At 48.9% G+C, this 11,420-nt stretch overlaps 1 protein-coding gene and 2 long non-coding RNA genes across 3 annotated transcripts in view; all 3 read right to left on the reverse strand.

Moving 5' to 3' along the window:
* Positions 1–11,420, reverse strand: part of LOC108800979 — a 52,141-nt gene that overhangs the window by 20,312 nt on the left and 20,409 nt on the right. Inside the window, exons 9-14 of the mRNA XM_018572960.1 lie at positions 5,876–6,974; positions 5,218–5,329; positions 5,025–5,109; positions 2,189–2,723; positions 1,200–1,391; positions 955–1,121 (exon numbers count right to left, since the gene is read on the reverse strand). Of these exons, the coding sequence (XP_018428462.1) occupies positions 955–1,121; positions 1,200–1,391; positions 2,189–2,723; positions 5,025–5,109; positions 5,218–5,329; positions 5,876–6,974 (2,190 nt within the window). The remainder of the gene's footprint in view (positions 1–954; positions 1,122–1,199; positions 1,392–2,188; positions 2,724–5,024; positions 5,110–5,217; positions 5,330–5,875; positions 6,975–11,420) is intronic.
* On the reverse strand, positions 8,299–8,501 carry LOC108800985. Its single transcript, XR_001942132.1, has 2 exons — positions 8,471–8,501; positions 8,299–8,395 (listed from the first exon to the last, which is right to left on the reverse strand). It is a non-coding gene; the product is annotated as an uncharacterized LOC108800985 (long non-coding RNA).
* LOC108800984 lies at positions 8,993–9,195 on the reverse strand. The gene is made up of 2 exons (XR_001942131.1): positions 9,165–9,195; positions 8,993–9,089 (listed from the first exon to the last, which is right to left on the reverse strand). It is a non-coding gene; the product is annotated as an uncharacterized LOC108800984 (long non-coding RNA).

Consider the following 11,420-nt stretch of genomic DNA (forward strand, 5'->3'; position numbering starts at 1 on the left):
ACAGGGAGGTTTGGGTGCTGGAAGAAGAGAAACCCAACCTAAGAAAACCTCAATCTGTGTTCTCATATCTGAGCTACGGGAACTAGGAGTGAAACCCAACCTCATACAGCCAGCTGAACCTCCAGGACGGGTATCAGTACAGGGAGGTGACCATTTTCAACTTCTTATTGGCTCATATCCCTCAGCTCCGCCCTACTCTGGACCAATCAGTGAGCAGGAACAGAGCAGAGATAACAGAAGAATATATTCTGGGTCACCTGTGCTGACGGGAGCAGATGTTCTATGAGGAGGTCTCTTCCCCACTTCAGTCAAAGGGCCTCCTCCCCACTGGGACTCTTCCCCACTTCAGTCAAAGGGCCTCCTCCCAGATCACTTCTACATGGACACAGCCTTGTCAGAGGAGGTGGAGCCATTGGGGACTGGGAGGAGCATGCTCTCCACCCAACCACAAGCCTAGGCCCTGGGTCATGTGACCTCTGAGAAACGAGAAGATCAGAGTATAGACTGGCAGCCCCTCCCCCGGGTAAAAGAAGAATATATTATGACCCACCTGTGCTGATCTCTGTAGGCGTGTCCTCCTCTATGGACGTCCTCATCATCCCGGCCTCCTCCGTATATCGCTGATCATCCCTCACATGCGTCTCTTCTACTTCACCCTCAACTTTCATCTTCATCAGATCTTCACCCTAAACCAACGGCAGAAAGTCTCATCTGTGACATAGAAGTATTTATGATGTGACATCACATAGAAGATCTCATCTTGTAGAGTCCACACGTCATCTCCACATGTCAGAGCGTTCCATCACTTTATGTTCCCGCCCCTCAACTCCACCCACCTGATCATGGTGGGGGACGGTGAGATCTTCCTGGGTGGGATCCCGGGAATACAGAGGGCGGGGACATCTCTCATGGTGGGGGATGGTGAGATCTTCCTGGGTGGGATCCCGGGAATACAGAGGACGGGGACATCTCTCTGGCGGGTTCCTCTTACGACGTGGCGCCATCATATCATCCTGGTAGAGATCCTGGTGTCCTCCTCTACACCCCATCCTACCGTACTCCTCGTCCTCCTCTTTATATTCTTCTTTAACAACAATATTATAATCCCCGAGGTCTTCACTCTAAATATATAACAAAACATTATCATCTCTACATGGCAGAGTGTTGAGTTGTTTTATGGGACCCTCAACTCCACCCACCTGATCATGGTGGGGGACGATGAGATCTTCCACTGTGGAGTCCACAGAATACAGAGGACGGGGACATCTCTCTGGTGGCCCCATCATATCATCCTTGTGGAGATCCTGGTGTCCATCTGAAACCTCCTTCATCACTCCGTACTTCTCCTCCTCTTCTTTAATAATAATCTTATAAGCTCCGAGCTTTCCACTCTGGAAATATAACAATTGTTCATCATCTACCTAATCATGGTGGGGGACGGTGAGATCTTCCTGGGTGGAATCCCGGGAATAAAGAGAATAGAGATACAATCTCGTGGTGGTCGGTTCTACCCACCTGATCCTGGTGGGGGAGGGTGAGATCTTCCTGGGTGGGATCCCGGGAATACAGGGGGCGGGGACATCTCTCTGGTGGGTTCCTCTTACTGGATCCATCTGTAGGAAACACACACACTGACTGAATACATTGTTTCTATGTGTGTATCAGATGATGGGGGATGTAGGCGGAGCCTCCGTACTGCTCTCTCCTCTTACCCGGTGATGTGAGGGGCGGGGCATTCTCCATCACCACGTCCTTGTAGAGATCCCGGTGTCCTTCTAGATACTTCCACTCCTCCATGGAGAAATAAACATCCGGATCCTTGGATAAGAGTCCTTTTCCAAGAGTTGGACATCAACGATCTACGAAAGAGAATTGCAAAAGTCGAGCCCAAAAGACGTCACAGTAGAGCTCAGAGGAGCTGCATCCTCGAGAGACCTCTCGTAGTGTGAACCCGGCCTTTGTCCTTATAGATGGGTCATCTCCATCCCCACTGAGAAGGGATGTTCATAAAACCTCCGGGCCCTCCAGCTGCGGTGGAACTACAAATCCCATGAGGCATTGCAAGATTCTCACAGCCACAGACATGACTATCGAAGAGAGATGCATCATGGGACTTGTAGTTTCACCCACAGCTGGAGGGCCGGTGGTTTGCTACCCCTGCTCTAGAACTTTGTAGAAGGTCCATCACCATCGTCCTGTGAGTCTCATGTGAATGAGGAATCCATGTTCTGTTCATCATGACCTCATCCACGAGGAGGAACTTCTTATATTGATGAGGAGTCCATGTTCTGTTCATCATGACCTCATCCACGAGGAGGAACTTCTTATATTGATGAGGAGTCCATGTTCTGTTCATCATGACCTCATCCACGAGGAGGAACTTCTTATATTGATGAGGAGTCCATGTTCTGTTCATCATGACCTCATCCATGAGGAGAAACTTCTCATCTGGGGTTCCATGACTCTCACAAACCTTGATCAGAAACTCAACAGAGACACGAGGAGAAGGCCTCGTGAGCGAAAGCCTTACCCGACTCAAGTCGATGAATGGAATATCTTCAGGGATCCACTTATGTGGATGATGAGTCCTTGTTCTGCTCTTCATGGCCTTATCCATCAGGAGGAACTTCTCATCCTTGATTCTCAAAAGCATCCCCCATGGTGAAATATCTACACATTTCCACCAAACCTCGATCAGCTCAACAGAGACACGAAGAGAAGGCCTTGTGAGTAAAAAATCGTACGTGACTCAAGTCCATTATGGAAATATCTTCAGGGATCCACATATATAATCCACTTATGTGGATGAGGAGTCCATGTTCTTCTCTTATGACCTCATCCATGAGGAGTAACTTCTTATATGGATGAGTAGTCCATTTTCTTCTCTTATGACCTCATCCATCAGCAGGAACTTCTTATATGGATGAGGAGTCTATGTTCTTCTCTTATGACCTCATCCATCAGGAGGAACTTCTTATATGGATGAGGAGTCTATGTTCTTCTCTTATGACCTTATGTACCTTATCTCTTATGTATTGCAGGGACAAGTCTATAATTTTGCCACTTTATAGATCATTGGTTCGACCTCATCTGGAGTACGCGGTCCAGTTCTGGTCACCAGTACTAAGAAAAGATGTCCTTGAGTTGGAAAAAGTCCAGCGAAGGGCAACCAAACTAATTAGGGGTATGGAGGACCAGAGCTACGAGACAAGGGGGAGGGGCTGGAGGACCAGAGCTACGAGACGAGGCTACTAAATTTAAACATGTTCACATTAGAGGTGAGGAGATTAAGGGGGGATATGATTTCCATGTACAAAATGTTTAATGGTGGCGGCAACATTAGCGATAAACTGTTTAAAATTAACTCCATCAGGAGGAACTTCTTATATGGATGAGGAGTCCATTTTCTTCTCTTATGACCTCATCCATCAGGAGGAACTTCTCATCTGTGATTCTCACAAGCATCCACTATGGTGAAACATCTGCACATTTCCACCAAACCTTGACCATCAAGTCAACTGACACGAGGAGAAGGCCTCACGAGTAAAAACATTACGTGACCCAAGTCAATGATTGAAATATCTTCAGTTCTCTACATATATAATCCACTTATTAGGATGAGGAGTCCATGTTCTTCTCTTATAACCTCATCCATGAGGAGGACCTTCTCATCCGTGACTCTCACAAGCATCCCCCATGGTGACATCTACACCTTTCCACCAAACCTCGATCAGCTCAACAGAGACACGAGGAGAAGGCCTCGGGAGTGAAAGCCTTACATGACTCAAGTCTTTGAATTATCTTCAGGGATCAGATCTATGTGTGTGCAGTGAACAAGTGTCGTTGGACTTGGTTGATCCTGGGCCTCGTCCCCAATGGAGACACTTGGCCTAAGAATTGTGAGTAGGAACCTTACACGATTGGTGTTAAAGACTAAAGTCTCCGAGCTCACCAACCCATCTCAATATTATCAACATTTCATCTTTCTTAGGAATAAATCTCAGGCCGAGGGTTGTCTCAGGTTCAGACGTCGTCATCATCTCCCATCAGGGAAGAATTCTGAATCACGAAGACAAGAGTCATGAGTCCTTAATTGATATCTGACCAACATCAAGTTGGTTGCCTACTAAACCCTTCCAGATCCGGCAGCTGTATACCTCGTACAGACCAATCCCAGCTGTGGGTCCATTGATTGGAGTCCTTTTCTTGGAGTCTTCTACTATTGGGAAGTCTTAAGGACTCAGTGACGTCATTGGCCAGCCAGTATTTGGTCAATGTTGTCACTCGGGATCCCAACTGACTTGAATTCGACTATCAGATATGGTGTCCCCACTGGAGGATCGGACACTGGCACGTGAAACGATTGTAGGCCAGCCCTTGGATAACCACTCCTACTTCCATAATTCCTTTTGAGGTAAAGCAGTACTAAGGGTATGACCATAAATACGGAGGAACGGGACCTTTACCCCTCAAAGAAAAGGAATTTACGATGAGCGCAAATTTTGTTTCTCATACACAGGAAGTCCCTCAAGATGCCAGAACATCCAAAAGTAGTCCAACTTGTTATGAAGATAGGAATAAGGGGTGAGGGAATATTGGGGTTGGGAAGGGAACTGGGTGGATGGAGGTTATGAAGATAGGAATGGGGAAGGGTTTAGTGTGAAATGCAGTAGGAAGAGGGTAAGGAGAATGTTGGGGTCGGGATGGGAACGGGGTGGAGGTGGGTCAATCTACACATCGTTCTACAATAGGCAGAGTTGTCCTTGTAAATCATTTGAAACCATCCATGCTTCTTACTAACATTTTAAGCGTTGGTGGAAACGCGGTTTGTTCTCCGCGATGGATGGTTTGGGGGTAAGGAGTGGGTCCATGGGGGGGGGGTGTCCTGGATGGTTATTGAGGAGTTACTCTTGGGATAGGACCTCTATATAAGTTAAAGAACCTTTAAAGTTGTCCCATGTACTCTAGGATTTGTGAGGCTTCCCTCAAGGTGTGGATGGTCTCCTCCATGGGTTGCATGGAACCTGTCCTTAGGAGGCGGGACAATGGAAGGGTTCCAGTCCGTGGATCTAGCAGGAATGAGGTTCCTCATGTGATGAAAACCTTTGCCTACAAGTGTTGGATCGAAGGTCAAAGGTGAGGAAAAGTTCCCTCAAAACCCTGAGGAAGGGGGGGGTCTTCATATACAAGGAGCAAAGCTTGAGAGGCGTATAGTACCATCTGGATAAGAGCTTGACATTGGAATCCATGATTGTCCTTCTTGTTGGAGGTCACGGTCCACAGAACGGTCAAAGTGTGGTGGAGCTCCACCGCCCGTTGAGACCGGAAGCTGGGGTGTTGCGGAGAGGATGGGTGTACCAGCAGTGGGTTCGGTGGAGTTGTAGGTGACTTTGGGGTTTCTAGGGGGGTGAAGAAGGTTTAGGGAACGGATTGGAGATCACCAAGTGATGGAGTTGGAGGTATCTCCAGAGGGTGCGTTCCCCGTCGCTCTGCCAGCTCCTGAAGAGTGGTCATGGTCACCGAGGAGGTATAGAAGGTGGGTGGTGACATATGAGCTGATGGACTAATGATTGGGGTGCACTGCAGACCCCCCGGAGAGTGTCAGCTCCAAAAACACGGAGACACAAGTATGAAAGATATTTATTAACATGGATCTGAAGGAACATTTTTACCGACTTACAAACAATAATGAGTCTGAAAATATATTTTTCGAGTAAAATGGAAATGTTCTATCTGAAGATGACGTATGTTCCTCTTTCCTCCAGCAGGGGGCTCTCCCGAGTCAATGAAGCTGCCTGCAAGGTGTGTTTCTTCCCAGTGTCAAATCTCCGCTGACATACAGATTACATTTCCCACACACTGGACACTATTGCACCTCAGGGGTTGTGTGCGACCTCTGATGTCTGGCAACATGAGATTTCTGTGTAAAACCTTTTCCGCACTCAGGGCAGGAATACGGCTTCTCCCCCGTGTGAGATCTCTGATGTATAACAAGTTCTGATTTCTGCGGGTAGCGTTTTCCGCACTCGGGGCAGGAATACGGTTTCTCACCCGTGTGCAGTCTCTGGTGTCTAGAAAGCTTGGTCTTGTCTGAAAAACCTTTCCCGCACTCGGGGCAGGAATGCGGCTTCTCCCCTGTGTGAGATCTGCGATGCCTGTCTAGTAGCGATTTGTGTGTGTAACATTTCTCGCACTCGGGGCAGGAGTGCGGCTTCTCGCCCGTGTGCTCTTTCTGGTGTTTGGTAAGATGGCAATTCTGTGAAAAACTTTTCCCACACTCAGGACAGGGATAGGGCTTCTCCCCTGTGTGAGATCTTTGGTGTCTATCCACGTGTGATTTTCTGACAAAACATTTTCCGCACTGAGGGCAGGAAAACGGCTTCTCTCCCGTGTGCGTTCTCAAATGTATGTTAAAATGGGACAGCATCGTAAAACCTTTCCCACACTCAGAGCAGGAGAACGGCTTGTCATCCATGTGAGTTTTCTCATGACTGTTAAGATGGTACTTCTCTGAAAACCGTTTCCCGCACTTAGAGCAGGTATGCGGCTTCAACCCTGTGTGAGTTTTCTTATGAGTGTAGAGATGGGACTTCTCTTTAAAAAACTTCCCACACTCGGGGCAGGAATAGGGCTTATCCCCCGTGTGAGATCGCAGATGTGTGTTAAGATGGGATTTCTCTTTAAAACCTTTCCCGCATTGGGGGCAGCAATACGGCCGCTCCCCAGTGTGAGTTCTCAGATGCGAGACCAGTTCACATTTTACCGGATAACCTTTCCCACACTCGGCGCAGGAAAAAGGCTTATCCCCCGTGTGAGATCTCTGATGTCTGACCAGTTTGGATGTTTGTGAAAAACATTTTCCGCAATCAGGGCAGGTGTACGGCTTCTCCCCCGTGTGAGATCTTTGATGTCTTTTAACAAGTGTTCTCGTTGCAAAGCATTTTCCACACTCGGGGCAGGGAAACGGCTTGTCACCCTGAATTCCGGCCGCATCGCCCACAGGACGAGGTCGCTCAGAGTCAGAGGGAGTCCATGGTCTATCCGCACCGTGACGTCCACCATCCATAGCTGAGCTCATTGTCTCTTCTCCCGCACAATCTGCTGTGATGTCCTCATCTTCCATCTTACAACCTGGAGATAAGGTCAGACGATCCTTTGAGGGTTCCTCCATGGCGTGTCCTGGAAACATAGAGACACATGATGGAGAGATATGAGAGGGTTAGATGACTTCACTCAACATTCCATCGGGATCAGGAGGTCTGAGGGAGCAGATGTTCTATGAGGAGGTCCCAACCAGCCGGGACTCCTCCCCTCTTCCGTCAAAGGGCCTCCTCCCAGATCACCATCACTGGTGGAGCCAGGGGAGACTGGGAGGAGCATGCTCTTTACCCGACCACAAGCCTAGGCACTGAGTCATGTGACCTCTGAGAAACAAGAGGCTCAAAGTTCAGACCTGTAGACCCTTCACCACAGAACAAGTGACCATAGACCTCGGGCTTCTGGAACTAGGATGATATCACTCAGCTCCGCCCTCCTCTGGACCAATCAGCGTGCAGTAACAGAGCAGAGATAACAGAAGAATATATTCTGGGTCACCTGTGCCGATCTCTGTAGGAGTGTCCTCCTCCTTGACTGTCCTCAGTCCAGCCTCCTCCTTCACACACGTCTCTTCTACTTCAACAACTTTGATTTTAATCCGATCTTCACCCTAAACCAACAGAAGGGAACGAGATTTATGATGTGACATCACATAGAAGATCTCGTCTTGTAGAGTCCACACGTCATCTCCACATGTCAGAGCGTTCCATCACTTTATGTTCCCGCCCCCTCAACTCCACCTACCTGATCATGGTGGGGGAGGGTGAGATCTTCCTGGGTGGGGTCCCGGGAATACAGGGGGCGGGGACATCTCTCATGGTGGGGGATGGTGAGATCTTCCTGGGTGGGGTCCCGGGAATACAGAGGACGGGGACATCTCTCTGGTGGGTTCCTCTTACTAGGTGGTTCCATCATGTTCTTGTGTCCATCTGAAAGCTCCTCCATCACCCCGTACTCCTCATCCTCCTCTTTATACTCTTCTTTAATAACAATGTTATAATCCCCGAGGTCTCCACTCTGGATATAGAATAAAACTTTTATTGTCACATGTTTGTGTATAAATCATAGCTATCAATAATTGTCCATCATCTACCTGATCCTGGTGGGGGACGGTGAGATCTTCCTGGGTGGAGTCCCGGGAATACAGGGGGCGGGGGCATCTCTCTGTTGGCTCCATCATGTCATCCTTGTAGAGATCCATGTGTCCTTCAGAAAGCTCCGTCATCACCCCGTACTCCTCGTCCTCCTCTTTATACTCGTCTTTAACAACAATATTATCATCCCCGAGGTCTCCACTCTGCGTATAAAACATTCATTGTAACAAACACAGTTCTATATAGATCATAGCTATCAATATTTATTGATCCTTTACCTGATCATGGTGGGGGATGGTGAGATCTTCCTGGGTGGAGTCCCGGGAATACAGCGGGCGGGGACATCTCTCATGGTGGGGGACGGTGAGATCCTCCTGGGTGGGGTCCCGGGAATACAGGGGGCGGGGACATCTCTCATGGTGGGGGATGGTGAGATCTTCCTGGGTGGGGTCCCGGGAATACAGAGGACGGGGACATCTCTCTGGTGGGTTCCTCTTACTAGGTGGTTCCATCATGTTCTTGTGTCCATCTGAAAGCTCCTCCATCACCCCGTACTCCTCATCCTCCTCTTTATACTCTTCTTTAATAACAATGTTATAATCCCCGAGGTCTCCACTCTGGATATAGAATAAAACTTTTATTGTCACATGTTTGTGTATAAATCATAGCTATCAATAATTGTCCATCATCTACCTGATCCTGGTGGGGGACGGTGAGATCTTCCTGGGTGGAGTCCCGGGAATACAGGGGGCGGGGGCATCTCTCTGTTGGCTCCATCATGTCATCCTTGTAGAGATCCATGTGTCCTTCAGAAAGCTCCGTCATCACCCCGTACTCCTCGTCCTCCTCTTTATACTCGTCTTTAACAACAATATTATCATCCCCGAGGTCTCCACTCTGCGTATAAAACATTCATTGTAACAAACACAGTTCTATATAGATCATAGCTATCAATATTTATTGATCCTTTACCTGATCATGGTGGGGGATGGTGAGATCTTCCTGGGTGGAGTCCCGGGAACACCACCCAGACACGCCCCTTGTCTGTTCCTGGATCATGTCCCAGAATCCCCGGCACCGCTCACCTCTCCCGTCACCACCCAGACACGCCCCTTGTCTGTTCCTGGATCATGTCCCAGAATCCCCGGCACCGCTCACCTCTCCCGTCACCACCCAGACACGCCCCTTGTCTGTTCCTGGATCATGTCCCAGAATCCCCGGCACCGCTCACCTCTCCCGTCACCACCCAGACACGCCCCTTGTCTGTTCCTGGATCATGTCCCAGAATCCCCGGCACCTCTCCCGTCACCACCCAGACACGCCCCTTGTCTGTTCCCGGATCATGTCCCAGAATCCCCGGCACCGCTCACCTCTCCCGTCACCACCCAGACACGCCCCTTGTCTGTTCCTGGATCATGTCCCAGAATCCCCGGCGCCGCTCACCTCTCCCGTCAGCAGCTCGAGGATCTTCCTGGTGGCTTCTAGAGTTGTTACTCTCACGTGTCAGGCAGTGAGGAGGAGGGACTGCGATGATCTCCTTGTCTTGGGTCTTCACAGGAGGAAAGCTCTGTATGGAAACACCAAAAGAAACTTTACCAAAATGGACTTCCGAGTCCATTGACGGGATTCTTGAACAACTGGGTTGTACTGTGAGGAAGAGGAGTGGACATTAAAAGAAGACCACCTATGGGGACTATAACCTATCCTAGATCCACCATGCTTAGATTGTATCAAGTCGTACCAAGATCAAAGGACTATGAGCTTCCACAGAAAAGGGGGAACCTTAAAATTTAGTCCAGCGTCCCGAGGAATCCACCTAGAAGCAGCGATGAAAGAAGGAATACCAGTCCTGGAACCCTCCATTATGGCAAAGAAGGCCAGTCTTCCGGAATGAGACCATGGCCAAGAGATAGACATGAACAGTTCGCGCAACTTTCGGGCTACGGAGAGTGATCTCCTCCTGGGGAACTGGTTCCTCAGAGAAGAATTGCAGGACACATCGAGGTGACATAGGGACCACCTTTGGCTAGATGGAAGGTCTGTGTCTAGATCTCAGATGGACCTTAAAAAGCTGAAGGATCAAAAGCGGGTTCCAAGACAAGGCCGCCAGTTCAGAGACTGCTCTGAGGTGAAGGCCACCTAGTGGGACAAGCAAGACATGAGAATGTGCCTAATCAGTTCTGAAGGACCCTATAGGACGAGACAATTCGACAGGAGAAGCCACATGAATGACACCTCGGTCACGAGTCCTAACCAAAGAGTTGGGACCTCAACGGTCTCTGAGAGCGAATTGCAGAGCTCGGGCCCTTGGTAGTAGTGAGGGCCAGATGCTGCAGATGAGGGAATAAGTCCCATGGAGAAGCTCTTGACATAAAAACCTTTGGACTATAGAGGACTACAAATCCCAGCAATACATTATACAGCAATGCAGAATACCCCCAGCTATAGAGGACTACAACTCCCACCAAATACATTATACAGCAATGCTGAATGGCACTGGCTATAGAGGACTACAACTCCCAGCAATACATTGTACAGAAATGCAGAATACCACCAGCTATAGAGGACTACACTTCCCAGCAATACATTATACAGCAATGCTGAATGGCACTGGCTATAGAGGACTACACTTCCCAGCAATACATTATACAGCAATGCTGAATGGCACTGGCTATAGAGGACTACACTTCCCAGCAATACATTATACAGCAATGCTGAATGGCACTGGCTATAGAGGACTACACTTCCCAGCAATACATTATACAGCAATGCTGAATGGCACTGGCTATAGAGGACTACACTTCCCAGCAATACATTATACAGCAATGCTGAATGGCACTGGCTATAGAGGACTACACTTCCCAGCAATACATTATACAGCAATGCTGAATGGCACTGGCTATAGAGGACTACACTTCCCAGCAATACATTATACAGCAATGCTGAATGGCACTGGCTATAGAGGACTACAACTCCCAGCAATACATTATACAGCAATTCTGAATGGCACCGGCTATAGAGGACTACAACTCCCAGCAATAATAGGATTTTTGTACTCACCGTAAAATCCCGTTCATTGAAGGACACAGGGGACAGATCTGGGATCATGTACCGTCGGGTAATATCGCCGCCTGCAGGAGAAGGACGCCAGGCACAAAGCTAAAGACCAATTAGAGCCTAGGGGCGGCCCCTGCTGGTGGCCAGAAACGCCCCCCCCCCCCCCCGACG

This window comes from Nanorana parkeri, unplaced genomic scaffold, assembly GCF_000935625.1.
Source record: "Nanorana parkeri isolate BGI_ZX_2015 unplaced genomic scaffold, ASM93562v1 scaffold2187, whole genome shotgun sequence".
In the NCBI taxonomy this organism is placed as follows: Eukaryota; Metazoa; Chordata; class Amphibia; order Anura; family Dicroglossidae; genus Nanorana; species Nanorana parkeri.